This window comes from Penicillium antarcticum (assembly GCF_028974205.1).
Source record: "Penicillium antarcticum strain IBT 31339 chromosome Unknown utg000009l_segment0_segment0, whole genome shotgun sequence".
Classification (NCBI taxonomy): domain Eukaryota; kingdom Fungi; phylum Ascomycota; class Eurotiomycetes; order Eurotiales; family Aspergillaceae; genus Penicillium; species Penicillium antarcticum.
Window position 1 is genome coordinate 6,671,790 of NW_026695307.1, and position 18,918 is coordinate 6,690,707.

The window sequence follows — 18,918 nt, forward strand, 5'->3', positions numbered from 1 at the left end:
ACTATGCGGTGACAGCAGTCACGCATGCTCTCATCAAACGCCAATGCAATGCAATAAAGGCCCCACCTTGATCAGGTCTCGTTTCCCACTGTAGTATAGGATCAGGGGAACAGAGGAGCAAATAAGCCAGGCGAGTGCCTTGCAGCTATCTGAGCTAGGTCCACTATCGCTTAAGGTGCGAGTAGTCTCTGAGGATGCCCATCATGTGAGTGTTGGTCGTCTTGCCGCTGCGGCGCGGCTTCTTGACCTTTTTGTTTGGAGCTGCGACTCGAGGTCCGACTACCTTATTTTTATTGGTGGGCGTGATGCCTGCCTTTTCGAGTTCCTCCTTGACCGCTGCCGCATCAGGAACCCTGATCTTGTACCAGATCTCTTTGAACTCAACATCGAAATGCTCGATCAAGGACGGATCGTTAGCCCAGACCATCTTGGGATGATCGTCCTTCTTGTTGCGAGTCACGAGTAGCTTCCCTTGTTTCTCCAGTTGGTTTATTTCCTCCTCGACGGTTGGCCAACCCTCCTTGAGCTCCTTGACACTCATTCCGGCGGCAGTAGATTGAGACTGGAGCTTCTGGAGCAGTTGCTCGGCATTTCGAATGTTATGGAGAGGGCGGAACCTGAATGTACCTTCGCCATTTGCACCGCTGGGGTCAAATTCAACCTTTTCGTGGTTCGAGAGAATGCGCCGGAGAGCGTGAACGTAGCCTTGGTCGTGTGCACGGTGCTGAAGAGAAAGGTACGATACGATATCACCAAACTTGAGTGGGGTGTTCTTGGACTTCATGTGCTCGATCGCAAACAACACCTGCGTCATGATATCCTTGCCCGTACCGGTGTTCGCTGGCTGAGAGTAGACGATGTCCGCATCGTGTCGCTTCTTTTTGACTTCGCCAGAGGATGAGGGGGTCGGCGCAGATGATGGGACCTGGGAGCTGCCGCCGGAGGCTGGCTGGTTATTGACCACACGTCTCTGCTGAGGCATCCTGTTCGCCGACTCCATCACACTGGCGTTGAAGTTCTTCAACTGATTCTGAAGGTAGGACATGGTGGCGACGAGTAATCAAGGATCAGTAAAACCGTGGAGATGAAACCAAGAGAGCTTGGTGGACGGCCGGATATTGCCTCGGGTTGACCTAGATCAAGGTCGAGGATTTAAAGAAATCCTAGCATAGAAATGAGGCCTGTGTATTATGCCCAAATAATGAAAGGACAATGAGACACAAGGATGAAGAAGGCGCAAAGAACCCTGTTAACCCAGAAGTGAGTAGAACTGTAGAAGTCATCGATGGATGAGGCAGACAGATGAAGTCACGTGGTACGGACGGCGCTAACCTCCTTTGTCGAACGCAACCAAAGTGCGGAACTGGACGCCCTTGGCCCATCTCTCACATCACCCTTTCATTCAATTCCTTTACCTCTTAGTCGTGCGATCCAACTTTCTTTTGGATCGTCATGACCTGAGGGTTCCCTCGAAGCGCTGTGTGTACTTGTCTCTAAACAGTCCACAGCGCGTCCATTGTTGGAGGCTCAGCTCTAGCTTGCGCCGCGTCTTCATCTTTCTTGATTTCGCCGCCAGAACAGCTCATTGCTGTTGACACTTCGATACCATGGCTGACACCGCCATTCAATTGCCATATTTGGCATCTCACTATTCAGTTCCTGAAACTACGCTTACGAGCTTGACAGAAGCCCCAACGGTGGAGCTTGTCAATCAGCTTTTGCAGTCCCTCACCAAAAGGGCTCATGAACATGACGAGCTCAAGACTGACAAGGAGAGCTTGAGTGTGGAACATGACACTTTTAAACGCAATACTGAGTTGAAGATTAATGCTCTCAAATCCAGTGTTGAAAAGGAACACAAGGAAGTCGAAGGTCTTCGCGAGAAATTGCGTGAATCTGGTATGAATCCCATTTCTCGGCCTTTGGAAAGCTCTATGTTGACTTTACGCAGAAACCACCCGCTCTTCGTTGGAAAAGGAAATTTCGGCACTTACATCTTCATCCACCTCAAACGAATCCGACATCACGTCCCTCAAATCTCGTGTCTCAACCCTTGAGGCATCGAACAGAAATTTACTCGAACAATTTGAATCCAAATCATCTGCTTATGACGAATTGGCACGGGAGCTTTCGGTTCAGCACGAGCAGACCATCGAGCTGCGACGCTCACTCTCTAAGGCCGAGCAACAGGTCCAGGCTCACAATTCGGATTCTAGTCATGCACGTTTCCGCGAACAAAATCTTCAGCAAGAACTGGATCTTATCAACAAGAATAACGAATGGTTTGAGACAGAATTGAAGACGAAATCTACCGAGTACATCAACTTCCGCAAGGAAAAGACTGCTCGAATTTCGGAGCTTCAACGTGAAAATGAGGAGGCAAACTCCACTATCGACCAGCTGAGACGCAGCGAAAACTCACTCAAGAGTCGTCTGGATGAAACGGAACAACGGTATGACGAGTCTCTGGCTACCATCCAGAAGTTGGAGGAAGAAGCCATCCAAGCAACCGAATCGTTCCGTATCGAGCTCGACAGCTCCAATCGACTTGCTGAGTTGCAAGGATCTGCTGCGCAGATGGCCAAGCAACGCGCACAAGAATGTCAACTCAATCTAGAAAAAGCGAAACACGCCGCGGCACAAGAAATCTCTCGTCTGCTTGTGGAGCTTGAGACCGAGACAAAAGAGAAGAACAATGCTGAGTCTCGTATTTCTGAACTTGAGGAGGTGATTGCGCAGGTTGAGTCTGAGACAGCAAGAGGCAGATCTGCAAGCCCTGCTCGTTCTTTGAATGGGGCCGGACCTAGTACACCGATGCGTTCCAGCACCATGCGATTCGGCACTCCAGGGAGTACATTCTCACCGCGAGCCTCGCGTGGCAAGGGTGGTTTGACAGTCACCCAAATGTACTCTGAGTATGACAAGATGCGAGCTGCCTTGGCTGCGGCGGAGAGGAACAATCAAGAATACCGGGCAACGATTGATGAGATGGTGTTGGAGCTGGATTCCACTAGCCCTGACATCGCGCAAAAGGACGCAGAAATCAACCGTCTGAACCAGGCTGTTGTAGATATGTCTACACTGAACGATACGGCCAATAAAGAAAAGGACCATTCGCTGAAGGAGGCACGGAAGTGGCAAGGCCAGGTCGAGGGGTTGGCCCGTGATGGCGATATCCTCCGCCGTCAGCTTCGGGATCTGGGTTCTGAAGTTAAGGTTCTTCTCTTGGAAGTTGCTCTTCTACAGAAGGGCGAAGATTACGATCGCGAGGAGCTTGAGAGAATCGCACGTGGCCAGATTGAAGAATCAGATGCGGATCTGAACGCCACTGGCCGCTTTATCAGCCAGAACCTGACAACTTTCAAGAATCTCCACGAACTTCAGGCTCAAAACGTCAAGCTTCGGCAAATGTTGAGAGACCTCGGTGACAGACTGGAAGGCGAGGAGGCTCGTGAGAAGGAGGCTGCGAGACTGAACGAAATCGATGAACTCAAGGAACTTCGAGTCCGAGCCCAGACAAACTCAGATGAGATTGCCAACCTCACTGCGCAAATGCAAAGCTACGTCAAGGAGCGGGACACCTTCCGCAGCATGCTTATGCACAAGAAACAGAACACCACCGAACAATCTGTATTCTCGCAGTCTATGCCGCTCGGTGCTTCTCCTGGTGCTGGTGAACTAGGACAGGACAACGCTGAAATGCTCGGCAAAGTCCAAGCTCAATTCGACGCCTACCGCGAGGACACCAACACAGAGCATACTAAACTCCGCCAGCAGGTCAATGAGCTTGCTCACGAGAAGAGTAAGCTCTTGTCCGAGATCAGTCGTCTCAATGGCGCAATTACTGCCTCCTCGCGCCGCGAAGAGCTTCTTCGAAGTGAAACAAACATGCACCAAAGCGAAAAGGCCATATTACAGGAGCGTAACTCTCAGCTCTCTGAAAATGCCATCCTCCAAGGAAACCAGCTTCGCGAAGCTGCCGAGAACCTCATTGTTGCCGACGGTAAACAAGAGGAGCTTCAGAAACAATGCACGCAACTTGAAAGGGAGAAGGATCGATTGGAATCGACTGAGAAGAGGTACAAAGAGGAGGTAGAGCATCTCTGGGCTCAAAAGGATGCCTTGCAATCATCGAATACAGAGCTTCAGGTCCACATTGCTGAACTCAAACAAACCGAGCAGCGATTCGAGGCCCTTGAATCTAAGTTGAAGGAAACCAAACTCAAGTTGAAGAGCAAGGAGGAAGAGTACGAAAAGCACAACTTGCGCAGGGATTACGAGCATGAACAATCCCAGAAGCAAATCAACGACCTTGTGACTAGCCTGAGTTCGGTCCGCGAGCAACTCGTGGCGACGAAGACAACGCGAGACCATTTGCAATCCCGTGTTAATGAGCTTACCGTCGAGCTGAAGAGTGCGGAAGAGCGCGTGCAAGTCTTGCCGCCACAGCCTAGTGTTTCCGCCGGTCCCGCCGAGCCTCCCGTTGTGGTTTCAGGATCTGGCGAAGGCAATGACCTGACTCCAGAGGAGGAGCTTTCGCTTGAAGTCTCCAATCTTAAGCGTCAGCTAGACTTAACAACTGCTGAACTTGATCATGCCAAGCAATTGGCGCAAGATTACCAAGCCATCAGTCAAGATACTGAAGAACGCCTGGAGTCGGTCACTGAGACACAGGAGCAGTACCGCCAAGAAACCGATGCCCTCATCAAGGAGAAAGACGAGATGATTCAGAGCCTCAAGGATCGAATTGAGGAAATCTCGGCTGAGTTGACAAACACCAATTCCGAGATTTCTCAGCTTAAGGAAAAGCAAAGCGAGGTCACTCGTCACCAAGAAGAACGGGAGGCACATTTCAAATCGGAAATCGGTCGCCTGAATCAGGTCATTGAAGGCCATGTTGCTGCAGCACAATGTCATGAAGAGGACATGAAAGCACAAGCAGAAATTTCTGACCTTGCCCAGCGTAATTACGATCAGGCTCAGCAAAATTACGACAGGGAATTCCTCGAACACGCCAAGGCTGTCGAGAACCTCCAAGCAGTTCGTAACGAGGTCAATGACTTGAAGATACAAATTGTCACATTAACAACGCAATCCGAAACCTACAAGAAAGACCTTGACCAACAGGGAGAGACTATGAAGGAGGAACGGGCCAAGCATGAGGTCGATATCCACGAGCTGAAAAAGCGTCGAGACGAGATGCAGAAGGAGAACGACCACCTTTACACGCTGATAGAAAACCACAAGAGCCAGAACTTGGCCCTTCGGCGTCGGGTCGAAGGTTCGGATGAAATGTCGGAGAGTAACCAGGTAGCCTCTGACTCCCAAGCTGAAGAAGACATCATCGCCTCCTTGCGAAATCAGCTGAAGATCGTCCAGAACGAATTTGAAGTTGCCGCCTTGGCAAAAGGGCGACTCGAAAAGGAGATTGGCAGGGTTAATTCTAGGTTCCTTGCTCTACAATCTTCATATGATACAGCACGCGAGGATCTCGAGAAGTTCCGCTCCGAATCTGACACTCAGGCTAGAGAGGCGAATGAGAAGCGTCAAAGAAGTATCGATGAGCTGAAAGAGTCCTGCGACAAAACCACCCGCCTCTTCCAAGATCAATTGAAGGAGAAGGAAAACACTCTTCAGCAAAAGTCAGCTCAGGTGGTTGAGCTTTCCACGCAAATCGCACGCCATGAGTTCAGGATTGGCGAGTTGGAGGATGAGGCTGAGGCCAAGAACAGAGAGCTACAATTGCTGCAAGAAAGTCACGACCATTATGCGAAACTCGTCCAAAATAACTCTCACGGCGAAATGGAGCAAACACTTGCCACCCTTGAAAACGAGAAAAACACGGCCGTATCTGAACGAGATGCACTCATTACCGAACGCACTAGCCTTCAGGCCCAGCTCACCGAGTCATCCCAGAAGTTTGATCAGGCCCAGGAGCAGTGGAAAAGCAGACGAAACGATCTCATTGAACAGGCCAAGGCACGTTCCAAGGATCAAACGAATCGTATCAACAACATCTCAGCCGAACTCAAAACGGCTTTGGAGGGCAAGGAAGTCATTCAGCAGGAACTGCAAATCACCAAGGATGAACTGCAAAAACTGAAGGCTAAGGCCTCAGCTGCGTCACATGCATCCGCATCCGCGCCCGCTGAAACAACAGCACCTGCTGAAGCACCAACACCTGCTGCCGCCGCTGTCAACCCTACTCCAGCTTCACAATTCCCCACTGCCACGATCTCAGTCCCCGTTCCCGGTGATGACCAACGGGTCCAGGCCCTCGAGCAGAAAATCCAAAGCCTTCAGCAGAAGATCCAACGCCTCGAAGCTGCCCTTGTCGAGAAGGAACGCCAACACGACGCTAAGATTCAAGAATACAAGACTCAACTTGATAACGCCATTGCCGCTCATCGACAAGAGGTTGAGAAGCTTTCCGCCGGTGGACAGTCTGTTCCCGATATGGCTAGTGGTGTTCCTGAACAAACACCCGCAGCGCCCTCGAAGCCAGAAGACGATTTCGCAGATCGCTTAGCCAACATGAGTGAGCCTGAAGCGTTACAGGTCTGTAAAAATAACAAGCCCATCAACGAAGTTATTAAGAGGTTCCTCCGCAAGAAGGTTGAGGAGAAGGAAAAGGAACACAAAGATAGCATCAGCCAGAAGGACGTGGAATACGCACAACAACTTAAGAAAAAAGACAACGAAATCAAGTTGGCCGGGCAGAAGCCACTCGTGCAGATAAGCATGCTCGAGAAAAGACTCAACAATGCGAATGCCAAGATCGAGGTTGTGAAGATAGCTGCCGCAGAAACCCCAGAAAAAGCTGTGGCTCAAGTCTGGGAGGTCGCACAGAAAGCCCAGCCTGCACCTGCTGCAAAACCAACGGCAACAACCACACCCACGACTCAACCTGCTTCCCCAGCACCGGTTCCAAACCAGCAAGCACCGGTGGCCCCTTCTTCGGCTGCCCCTGCCCCTGTCCCTGCGGCATCCGCTCCAGCTGCCACCTCGGCTCCCCCAGTTCAAGTTTCCCCTAGCCCTGCATCTGAACCGGGACAGGGACAACCTTCCCAGAACCCTCCCGCACAATTCAGTCAATCGCAAATCGAGCAGAACCAGCAACCTTCTAATCTGCCAAATAAACCTCCTGCAGGGAACCCACCAGGGTTGATGCGCGCTCTGCAATCGGGACTTCCAATTGCCAGAGGTGGACGTGGAGGTCGCGTTGGAAGTCAGCAATTTGGCCACGCTCAACAAAATGACCAGCAAGGTCAAACCCAAGCTCAGGTCCAACGTGGTGGGGGAGCTCAACGAGGAAGAGGCGGCCGTGGAGGGCAAGGTCGTGGTGGTCACCAAAACACCAACGTCCAATCTCAACCACAAGCCCAATCCCAAAACCAAACCGCCAATGCTAACCGCGGAAACCTCAACGCCTCAGCTCGCCAATTCATTCCGCAGGGCAACAAGCGCTCTCGTGATGAAGGCTCTGACAATGCCAATGAGGCTGCCAACGCCGGAAAGAGACAGAGAGGTGGCGGTGGACAACAGCCTCGCGGTGGGGGCTCATCTTGAACAATTCCTTCGCATTTCTTTCTACATTTCCTGTTTTTTCTCATCTTTTTTTTTATCAGTACCACATGAACACAGGATTCCCTGCGCTTTTCATAGTCGGTGTTGCATTGCAAAGAGCATAATCGTTCCTTTTGTCATGTATCTACTCCAGTGTATGGCGGCGTTTATCGGATTTTACTTTCAATTGCAGTTTTTAAGAAGACTTTGCATTCTTGTAGACAGATACAGGGGTGATAAGTGTAAGTAACAGGGGTATCATTTGCTCAAAGACAGAAAGATATACTTGAGATCAAAATCCAAAACCACCCACATAATAATCATTTTTTTCTCCCGCCAGCAGCAGGAATAAGCATCCTCGCCAGCACCTCTCTCTCTTTCTGCAAAACCATCAACCTCGCATCCTCAATAACCCTCCCCTCCGGCGCAGGAGCAGGAAGAGGCGCTTGTGTGATCTGTGAGGCGCCAATCACAGCCGGGCTCATGGCTTTCGCACCACGCGCTCTCTTCCTCCGCTGTCCAGGCCCAGAGCCCCAGACTACAAACCATTCACCGACAGGGCCATTGGCAGCAACTTCAACGCCCGAACACACCTTCGAGTGAGACCCGACGTCGGCACCACGGCGGATGATCGCAAGAGCTTCAATGCTAGCAGATGAATGAACATGCGCTCCTGGTTCAATGGTCGATAACGGACCAACAGTGACAAAATATGAGATCCGTGTCACTGCCTCTTTCTTCGAGTTTGTCCCTGTCCCGGATTCGGGGCTTGTGTTTGGATCTGCGGTTCTGGACGGCGACGCTGATCGACTCGATGGACTAGGCGCTGCTCCGATCACGGCTTTCTCGCTGATTACACAGCTGTCGCCGACATATATTGGTCCCTCATATGCGTAGAATCGCGCACGAGGGTGCACCACGGTTCCTGCGCCGATGGTCACCGGGTAGGTGCCCTGGAAGACGACGGTATCGGCGATTGTGGCGGTGACATCGGCTTTTACGGGGGCTTTTGGTGGACCAGAGCTATGAGATGATGACGAGGAGCGGTGTGTATTTGTTGGCGGTTTGAGCGTTGCCATTGTGGTTGTTGTGGGGAGAATAATTTCCCGCGGAGGTCATGATGCGATAGCTCCTGACGTCGGGTATTATTTAGTCAGCTCTATCAGCCGTCCATCTTGCCCACTGGCAGGCAGCATATCCCGTACTTTGCTGCTTTTTATTTATTGATGGGGAAAGGGGGAGCCCTATTCAACATTACGTGAGATTGGTCGAGTATAAGTAAGTAATCAGCCTTGTTTACATTCGATCCAAAGAGACTATTCTGGCCATTGATGATCAGCGAAAATCTCCAGCGGCAGAAGATGGATGCAAATTTGTTGACAATGCAACTGGGTATGCGATGCAAATACGTATGTCGCGGCCTGCTAGGCCTCGGAACAATGGGATCCGTATATCAACACCTTTCCGGCGGGGTATCCAAATCTAAACTCGTTATCTATAAATACAACGCTAACAATCCCTCAAGTATAGAGCCTCTGGACAGTAAAAAACCGTCACTCGTCTTCAACAGTCTTGTTCTTGATCCCGTTCCTCTTCCTCCAAGCTCTCACCCCGCGATCAACCTCTTCTCTTGTCATCCCATCCCTCACCAAGCAAAACGTGACTCCCAACTCTGTCTCCACGTTCCGATTCCGCGCCTCATCATCGAAGAACAGCATCTCCTCATAAGCAACTTCACTTGACTGATGGATCCGCGCGAAATGAGATGTCTTATTACCAGGGAATATCTGAATGTGGTCGAAATAATCTAGCGCGCGAATGGTTTTCGCATTGGCGGCCGGGTTATCGGAGAAAGTGGGAATGATATGCAGGGCTTTGAGCATGTCGCGTGCCAGATCAGGTGCGTGTGTTCGAGATGCCAAGGCTAATGGGATTGAACGGTGTTTACAGGCGTAGATTATCGACGAGACTGCTGGGTAGAAGGCGAAAGACTCACCCCAACTGTTTGTCAAATGCGGGGGTTAGTAGTTGGTTCTTGGTTTGGAAAATATTCATGAGAAGTATAACTAGGGGTGTCAAGCATACCGGTCCACGGTGCGTGAGTTGTTGTCTCGTGCTTTCACAGGGGCACTGACGTGCGTATCTACCCAGAACGGCCACAGTGTATAGTCGAGGTCGAAGGCAATCAATTTCGGTAGTGGAAGGCCGTCAGTGAAGGTCTCCGGCGCCACGGATGCATCTTCTAAAGGCTGAGTGTTTTGTCGCTTCGCTCGGAGCATGGTGTGAGTGAGGGATGATGTAGAAAGAAGGTTTAAGAATCAGAAGGGTGGGGACCATGGAGTTGGAGGAACGAGCCGGGGTTGAGGCTCGGGAAGCACGTGCCTTGGCTTGCATTTCCAAGTTATCTAGATCGACTTTTGTTCCCCGAAATACATGGCTTGAAGACGATTCAAATCTACTTTCAGCATCTCAATGATTGTATTATAAGCTACTCTGTAGAACACAAAAATAAGTCTAAGCACCAGTTCCGAACGTGCACCAGGCGTCATCTCAACACTGCTCGTCTATGATGACAGAGCAGTGGTATTTACAACATTTTTCCAGCTCTGAATTGGTTTCTTAGTCCTGGATGGAATCCTAGATAGAATTCTGCTTTTGGGCCTCCGGAATACATGACTGCATTTCAATCTTAATACCGGTATAAAGCCGGCGGTAATCATTTCGGATAGACGAAGCAAAGAAACGAGAAAAAGTGGGAGTGAACACCAGAAACAGGAAAAAGAAAATGGACAATAGAAAAAGCTAAGACAATGATAGAAAGGGCAAACTCAGTGGACGGTTGCTGTTCAAGTCCAAGCAACCTGTTCATGAAGTTCAAGTCCTCTTTCTCGAGGCTTTCCGTAGCGGCTGTACTACCTTGGCTGACGCTTCATACATGTTCGGCATACCCGTCAAAAGCCATTGTTTTATAGTCTGCACCATGGTTTTTGAGGCATCCAGCCACTTTATATGACCCCAGAACGCTGCTGAATGCAAAACCGTTCTTCCATCGAAACCTCTTCAGCGTAATTCTGAGGCGCTTGATCATTCACCACATCAATCAGATTGGAAGCTGCTGCCAGATGCAAAATCTTCGACGATACTTTATTCCAGTCCACGAGACATTGGGCAGTGCCAAAAAAGAAGATCGCCAATGCCAAAACGCATGATCGAGCAGTGTATCTTATCTTTTGGTACGTGTTTTTGCCAACTACCAGCTTTCTCTGCATGGGCAAAAATATTCAAGGTGGCGTACGTGAAGAATGGTCGTCTTTTGAGAAATACTGTCAGTTCTTCGACAATTTCCCCGTTGATAAAACTATCTCAGAGGCCGTACTCGAGAGACTACATCTTTACAGGCAGAACAAACACGATTGTAACCCATCACTTGGGATTCGAAGAAATTTTCTGGGCTACTCATGGGCGTACTCTTGTAGTCGCGCAAGTTGTGCAGAAGTCCAGGTCCTTTTGCATGCATGAATTCACTGAAACTACTTGTATAGTGCCTTCACTGTCGTAGCTTGTTTTCAATTCAGCGAGTCCGCCAGACACCCCTTGAGCCTTCTGGAGAAAGCGCTTTTTCAGTTTGCTTAACGCATCTCTGTCAATCTTCATGTTTATGCTGGCCACCACTTGATGAAAATCCGAATCGATGTACGCTTTGCTGTCTTCCTGATTTTATATCTCAATCTCAATCTTCATATTTGGGTCAGGTTGCAAAGGGGGATTGTTTAGACACGAGATGCATGTTCTGATGCTGCCGCCTTCCGGATTCTTCTTATCGATGGACTGGCCGATAAAACATTTGAGGTCGTGTAGATATCTGTTAATTTCCTTGGCAGGGCCCATGCCAGCCTCGTCTAGGGCATCGAGGCCTCTTAGACATGGACACATATGTTGGGCTCTAGGGCCACAATGCAGCTATTGAGTAGACCGAAGGACAATGACAAGCTTTATATCGATGCTGGCCGCCAGGTTAAAGTAGTGGTCTTTTAGTGCAGCCATTGTATAGTAATATCAGGTACTGTGTCCCGGTGAGAGACGGAACAGATTAGATCTATGCATAGTATAGCAATTAATGGTTCATACAAGCCTGATTCAGTTAGTTTATATGCAGGTCTATGGATGTGGTTCATTCTGATCGTCTTGTTGTGCATGGTTTGATCTGGCGCGTCGCCTGGTTTCAGTTCCTGGTGATCAACAGCCGCATAGCAGAAATTAATTATTTCGCTACAGAACCTGGAACTGGCATCAGATGTCTTGTCTGCCTCGAATTAGTAGACCCAGGCGGTTTCTTTGTTCTAATCTCTCCCCCTTTATTGTGCCTCACTCAAATCAGCCGCCCAGGTAAATGTGCAGCGAACAACCCGGGTGAACATTTATAATCATATGAAGGTCGTCACTGAATTGTTTAGACTAGACAGTGACCAAGTAAGTAACAACTGAGGCCCGAGAAAATCAGAGCCAATTATATGTACTTTTATGACATGTGTGCTCAATGGAGCTTCAGCGAAGTCTCTCACAATTGTAGAACAGGATGCCAAAGAACTTCGTTAAATCATTTCAAGGTCACAAGCTTTCAGATATCATGATTGTGTTTCATTAAACTGCTAAATGGCGATGAATTAGGATTGTGATGTGAGATACTGGGATAGGCAGAATAGCTCTACTACAGTCTTTTGCACTGTATTTCGGCAAAAGGTATTAAGTTGGGAGATTTTTAAGGACATATACCACTGAACCAGACCAGGAAGACCAACAGGCGGAATAGGGATTCCAGGGTTTCCTCATTTCTTTACAGGTGCGGGTGGTATTAGTGCTGCAATATGTTGTTCATCACAACATGACGATATATAATCAACTCGATAGCCAGTATTGGTTCTGGAATCCCAGGTTGGGTGGTATTGTGAGGTGCGGCTCCGGATATATATAGTCTGTATTCTGAAGTACACTGGTTCGGCTGTACTATAGGCCGTGGGGGGCGCACTCATTTGTGACATACACCTCTTGAAGTCTTTCAAATAACTAGAATATCAAGATACGTCGGTGTGCGGTTTTTTTGTTTCCATTAGGATGCTTATACACCTGACTATCTCTGACCGGGGGCAAGGGTAAAGCATGTACGAGAAGAGAACAATAGAGATCACTCGTGAGTGTCAAGATACAAAGTTGCCAACGGCGTATTCGTCAAACAGGGGTGAAACTAGACGCAAATTTCCAGTCCAGTGCCCAAAGGATTTGCAAACAAGAATGTTATTGATATCAAAAATGAAAAACCAACTCCTTTACCCAGAATTGATAGACCGCATCGGTCACACTCAGGAAGCGCGCCCTTCGGTTTAAACCATGGTTCGTTCCATGTAGCATCCGATGGGACGCAGGCTCTCTTGAAAAGCAGGATCTTTCACCTCACTCGGCTTGATTCCTTCTCCGTGGTTTCGGCACCTCATGATGCAAAGACACGGACCTTCAGATCAACACTACCAGTCGCCAGGACGCATCTAATAGACATCTTGGTTGCATTTGGGTCTTCTTTTGCACTTGATTTGCCAACGTCTGTGCCGTTGGCATCCTCGGATCCGGTATCCTTGATTAACGGGGGTGCCCATCGAATCGAGCTGACGAAGTGGTCATGAGCAGCAATGGTGCGCACACATTTGCATTCTTGTGTAAGATCCCAGCAGCGTAAGGTCTTGTCATCGGACACAGAGAGAAGGTATTTTCCACCGGGGTGGAAAACCAATGCACGAACCCAATTATCGTGTCCAACCAGAGTTTTGATTAGATTTCCGCGGGAATCCCAGAGACGAATGCTCTTATCACGAGATCCTGTGGCCACGAATTCGGCAGACGACGATGCGGCGGGGGGCTTTTTCAGTCCTGCAAGAGGGGCGAGGTGGGGATAGCTCGTTGGTGGGGCGAAGGCAACACATTCGATAACATGCTCGTGGCCTAGGAAGGTGGACTTCGTTTCACCGGAAGAAACATCCCACAGTCGAGGAACTTGGTCATCTCCTGCCGAGAATAGGAAGCGACCATCAGGGGAAGGCGCAACATCTCGAACCCACGATGCGTGGCCCTGTAGGGTCTTGACACAATATCCAGTTGTGACATCCCAAATCCGTAAAGTATGATCGCGAGACGCCGAGACTAGCAGGTTTCCTGACATGGGAGATCCCGCTGCTCCAGATGGAATGAAACGCACTGCTGAGACGCTGTGGTCATGTCCTGGCAGGGTTCGGATATTCTTGTATTCGTCTGCTGGGTCCCACAACTTAATTGTTAGATCCGAAGAACAGGACGCAAGGAGGGTTCCTCCACGCGGTCCTCCATAGTCAACGTCTAGCACTGCTCTTGTGTGTCCTTTGATGGTCCTCTCTAGCTCACCCAGCTCCCAATCCCAAATCTTGATTGTGGTATCTTCTGAACCGGACGCGAGGGAGGAAAATATTGGGTGAAAAGCGACACATGTGACTGGTGAGCGATGCGATTCGAGATCGTGACGCGCTGGGGCTCGCGGCAGCCAGGATGCTGGGTCTTGATTTCGTCGAGAGAGAGATGTGGGGGTTGCAGTGTCTAGTTCAGCCTGCAATGAGGCGCATCGTGATTCTAAATCCATGATCTATACTAGAATGTATCATTAATAAACCGACGTTCTTGGCTTCTGCAATCTTCACACGCACCTTCTTTTGTAGGCGGACAACGCTCGTCCACTTCTTCTCCAGCAGACCCTCATACTTCTTGAGGGTGCTGTCGTCCACGGTAATCGAGTCGCCGAGCTCTTCTCGTAGAGCAACCGAGCTTTGAGGCAGGTTTGCAGATGCTAGATATGCGATGATACCTTTGTGCCTGTCGCAAGAAGCGAACATCAGCAATCAGAACCCCTAAATGAGCCGAGATGGGTCACCTGCAGCTCCTCCGCCTGGCGCGGAGTGAGAAATTGGCTCATAGTTGCAGCGCCTGTATGTGTGTTCCAAGCAATTTGCGCCAATTTCCCCGCGCATGTAATTCAGGCGTTGTGTATGTGTTCGAGTTGGAAAAGTGCGATTTGGGGGGGGGGGGCGGTGTCGGATACGGCGAGGGCGAATTGGATATTGGGCACTAACAAAAAGCAAAACAGGAGTAGCCAGACAAGTCGAGAGACAACTCGGACCAGAAGATCATTCAAAAAGACAAGTTACAAGAGAAAAGAAAGAGAGAAGAAAAGAGAAGCCGATCCACCGCGGGGTCACAACAAACCCGTGCCAAGCCGCTTGTTTACTTCCCGATCTCCAACTGTTTATTTCTTCTCTCCACCTCCCTTGGATGCTCTCATCACTCGACTGAGACAACTCGATTATTTCACTCTCTGCTTGAACTGTTACTCTGGTACACCTGAGTTAGCCTTCGACTTTTGCCCTTTCCGGCATAATCTAGTTGGAGCGCACACCGGACACCCGCAGCAGTGCTGACATCCATCCTGTTCTCAGAGATCGCAGTGGTTCCGCAGTCGCCTAGAGAATTGACGCCAGGATGGCTGACGGCGAAGAGGACTTCTCTTCCTTGCCTCTGGAGGAGCGCTTCGCTCATAAGGTGAGATACATGCTCTATCTCCAGGTCGATTGAACCTCATGACAATGACTGACGGCGTGTTGTATAGGTCTGGAAAGTTCGCAAGGAAGCATACGGAAGTGCAAAAGTTACATTTGAAAACACCGCCGATGAATCAGACCCGGCGTTTGTGCCGTTCCTACAAGACCCCGATTTGTGGAAAGGGGTAGTCACAGATTCCCATGTCGCCGCGCAAGCCGATGGTCTTGCAGCATACTGCGCGTTCCTTAAATTTGGAGGTGCCCAGGCCTGTACAAGGTGCGTGCCATATGCTTCAGTTACGAGAATGGTCAATTCGACCTGAATTTAACTGACAGTTCACTTAGGACCCGTGGATTCACGATTGGCCCAATCGCCGACAAATGTCTGCCCGCCCCGAGAGCTAAACCTGGTGCTCTAGAAGCGATCTTGTTATTTGTGAAATTCGACAAGGCCGATCCGGTATTTGAGGCACTTGTGCCCCAACTCACACACAAACTGCCTAAGATGGTTGCCGCCACATTTTCAGCCTTCACTGCTATCCATCACAACTATGGATGCAAGACAGTCGACCCTAAGCAAACATTGAAGACGCTACCAACTGGATTCGCTCATGCCGATAAGAACGTTCGTACCGAAGTACAAAACCTTGCAGCTGAACTATATCGGTGGCTCGGGGAGGCTATCAAGCCTTTCTTCTGGGCTGGACTTAAGCCCACTCAGCAAGCCGACCTAGAAAAGTTATTCGAGAAGGTGAAACAGGATCCGCCGCCGCAGCAAATAATGTTCACAGCAGCACAAGAATATGCCATGGCCACCGCCCCGGCAGCCGAAGAAGGCAGAGAAGCAGCCGAGGGATTTGGTGATGAGGGCGAGGAAGAAGAGGTTGATGTGTACAACTTGGCAGATCCGGTCGATGTCATGTCTAAAATCCCCAAGGACTTCCAGGACCAAATGGCCTCCAAGAAATGGCAAGAACGCGTGGAAGCGTTGGAAGCTCTTCACAATGCCATTGATGTTTTCAGAATCAAACCCGGTCCCTTCGATGACATTGTGCAGACCTTGGCCGCGAATGTGGGCAACGTCAATATCAAGGTCATGAGTGGCGCTGCGAACTGCATTAGTAAGTTGGCCACTGGTTTACGCGGTGGGTTCCTCGCAAAATACCGCGGTGAGGTCATGAGGCCTCTTTTCTCTCGTCTGAAGGAAGTAGGTGAAAAGGCAAAGCCTTGTTTTGGCGCTTTGGTAGCTGTCTTCGAAACAGCGACGCTTTCGGATTGTTTAGAAACAACTCTCGAATTCCTCAAGGATAAGAATCCACGAATCAAGCAGAGTACATGCGACTTCTTGGTTCACTGCTTGGAAAAAACCAAAACGGTGCCATCCAAGGCAGAACAGAAAGAGATCGCAGAGGCAGGCGGAAAACTCCTGCCCGAGTCCGCACCGGCAACCCGTGAAGGAGGTGCTAAGATACTGGGCACTTTGATGAAGATCGCGGGCGAACGAGCTACATATGCGTATCTTACGGGTGTCGACAAGCTTGACAAATACAAACCAAAAATCGCCGAATACCATGAGACCGCAAAGGTGGTCGCCAAGGAGCGCCCCAAGCCTATCGTGGCACCCCCGAAGCCCGCAGCTCCAGCTGGTAAGAAGGTTGTTGGCAAGAAACCAGCCTTGGGAATGAAGAAACCAGCACCTGCGGCCGCTGCACCTCCAGCGCCCGAGTCTCCGGCTAAACCTGCGCCCAGAGCTTTGCCTTCAAAGCTAGGCGGTGTCCCCAAACCTGGTGGTCTTCCCACTCCTGGATCTGGCCTCAAGCTTCAAAGAAAGTTGGCTGGTCCAGGAGGCGCTGCTTCTCCTTCGAGACGACCCGCTGAACCCCCGTCCGAAGACACCGCACCCCCGCCAGCTGCCCCCAAGTTTGGTCTTGGTCGGGGTCTTGCTGGGCGTCCCATTGCGAAGCCATCAGCCCCTGTTGAACCCACTCCGAGCCCAGTTTCCCCCGCAATGAACGCCATGTCTGCCGCCGATCGTGCTGAGTTGGAGGAACTTCGTATGGAGAAGGAAAACTCCAGCCGAACAATTGAAGATATGAAGTCAGAGCGTTCGAGACTCAATTCAACAATCACTGAGCTCCAGAACCAGAATGCACAGCTTATTGAAGACCACACACGAGATGTTTTGGGCATCAAGGCCAAAGAGACTCAATTGGTCCGCGCACGGAGTGATGCTGAAGCCGCAGAGGCGAATGTCCAGAAACAACAAAGAGAGATCGAACGCCTGAAGCGTGAATTGGCACGCGCACTTCGTCCATCTGCCATGAGCCCACCTAACGCAACATCCGATACCGGTAGCATTGGTATTCCGGAGACCTCTTCGATTTACCAAGAACCCGCCGGAAGCGCACACGCCTTTGCACGAAATGGACTTCATGCCGGATCCCGCTTTGAGAGCGCCCGCCCTCGCAGCATTGTCTCTGCTAGTCCGAGTGAAGAGAAAGAAAACGCCGGTCTAGAATCGCCAGGGTTCGGCAGTCGAGAAGGCCTCGGCCGACGCAAGTTAAGCCCTACATATGGCTACTCGGGCATCGGCAGTCCGACACGCTCATCCACCAGGAACTCCAACACCAACCTCGCCGAAGACGACCAACATCAACCCAGATCTACTGAGCCTGCTGAGAACTGGAAGCGCGCAGCCGAAGTCACAAGCCAACTGAAGGCGAGAATTGAACAAATGAAGGTAAGCATATATCCTTTACACCTATTGATATACAAGGGTGATATCTAACTTGAACAGGTACGACAAGGGCTTTCACGACAACCCGCCCAACGTTAATGACCGAATGACCTTGATCACGTTTATGTCTCTTGTCCTTTATACACCCTTTTTTTCGCCTGCCTCAATTTGCCTCAACTTGTGTTTTTAGGCGGGCGCTTTGATGCCACCGTCTCTTTCTTAAAGCCGGCGATGAGTATTTTCTATTTCTTCTATGGTCGTCTGGGAGCACAGGGTCTGATTTCTGGGTTTCTTTTTGTACTTTTCCTGCGTCTGCATTTGCCATGGACTTCTAGGTCCCTGTAACTTCATCATACGAACCTTGTCTTCTTCTCTTATTCTTGTTCTGGTCCTCATTGTGAAGACAGATTGTCCGTCAGGTGGGATACGAGGTCTTTGGTTCGCCATTATTATGTTTGTGCTATCACTTCCCGTCCGTTCTTCTGTTTCGACGTACAAACTTCGTCCTGTGATATCATTACTCGATTCTTACTTTGATTGTTCTGCGGTTACTGTCTGGCAGAGCTGCATCATCTTGTATCGCTCTCATTTGGGGCTTGTGTGGTTAGAAGGATGGTTGCATTATGTGCCTTAAGATACCCAAGTTGGACAGTATAGGTTTAGGTTGGGGCGAGGGATAGGGAAAATTGATTTTTGGCCAAATGATTCTGCTTCCGGTGTACCTCCGAATGTATGTATATATCCATCAACGTCGTCCCAGGGCGTAGATCTCATGAGAACATCTCACCTTTAACCCATCGAAAGGGGCCAATCATTTATTTTTTGAAGGTTTCAATGGTCCAAGTCCGAGTAGATTGTTACAGTATATCTATCTATAACCCTCGAAAGTGGCGCTTGCTCTTACAGGTAGTCTTTGAATGGCGAGATCATGGCTATCGACAGCATTAAGCATGACAATTTAGGAGCGATACAAAGATAGCCTACAAAGTTTCTAGAAATGGGAAA

General features: G+C 49.9%; 6 protein-coding genes across 6 annotated transcripts; 2 read left to right on the forward strand and 4 right to left on the reverse strand.

The window, feature by feature from the left end:
- Window positions 1-163: 163 nt before the first annotated feature.
- Window positions 164-1,045, reverse strand: N7508_010871 (transcription factor TFIIE subunit TFA2; the record flags this gene model as incomplete). The annotated part of the gene is made up of 1 exon (XM_058468931.1): window positions 164-1,045. One exon carries the CDS (start codon window positions 1,043-1,045, stop codon window positions 164-166), a length of 882 nt encoding a protein of 293 aa, XP_058316777.1.
- A 562-nt stretch (window positions 1,046-1,607) lies between these two features.
- N7508_010872 (putative filament-forming protein (Tpr/p270)) lies at window positions 1,608-7,569 on the forward strand (the record flags this gene model as incomplete). The annotated part of the gene is made up of 2 exons (XM_058468932.1): window positions 1,608-1,899; window positions 1,952-7,569. 2 exons carry the CDS (start codon window positions 1,608-1,610, stop codon window positions 7,567-7,569), a joined length of 5,910 nt encoding a protein of 1,969 aa, XP_058316778.1.
- A 317-nt stretch (window positions 7,570-7,886) lies between these two features.
- N7508_010873 (transferase hexapeptide domain protein) lies at window positions 7,887-8,645 on the reverse strand (the record flags this gene model as incomplete). Its single annotated transcript, XM_058468933.1, has 1 exon — window positions 7,887-8,645. The coding sequence occupies one exon, from the start codon at window positions 8,643-8,645 to the stop codon at window positions 7,887-7,889; it is 759 nt and encodes a 252-aa protein (XP_058316779.1).
- Window positions 8,646-9,119: 474 nt separating this feature from the next.
- Window positions 9,120-9,845, reverse strand: N7508_010874 (Mg-dependent acid phosphatase; the record flags this gene model as incomplete). The annotated part of the gene is made up of 2 exons (XM_058468934.1): window positions 9,120-9,567; window positions 9,652-9,845. The coding sequence occupies 2 exons, from the start codon at window positions 9,843-9,845 to the stop codon at window positions 9,120-9,122; spliced, it is 642 nt and encodes a 213-aa protein (XP_058316780.1).
- Window positions 9,846-13,051: 3,206 nt separating this feature from the next.
- On the reverse strand, window positions 13,052-14,474 carry N7508_010875 (WD40 repeat domain-containing protein; the record flags this gene model as incomplete). The annotated part of the gene is made up of 2 exons (XM_058468935.1): window positions 13,052-14,227; window positions 14,289-14,474. 2 exons carry the CDS (start codon window positions 14,472-14,474, stop codon window positions 13,052-13,054), a joined length of 1,362 nt encoding a protein of 453 aa, XP_058316781.1.
- Window positions 14,475-15,117: 643 nt separating this feature from the next.
- Window positions 15,118-18,012, forward strand: N7508_010876 (putative spindle pole body component; the record flags this gene model as incomplete). Its single annotated transcript, XM_058468936.1, has 4 exons — window positions 15,118-15,177; window positions 15,245-15,453; window positions 15,522-17,916; window positions 17,974-18,012. 4 exons carry the CDS (start codon window positions 15,118-15,120, stop codon window positions 18,010-18,012), a joined length of 2,703 nt encoding a protein of 900 aa, XP_058316782.1.
- Between the last annotated feature and the right edge of the window lie 906 nt (window positions 18,013-18,918).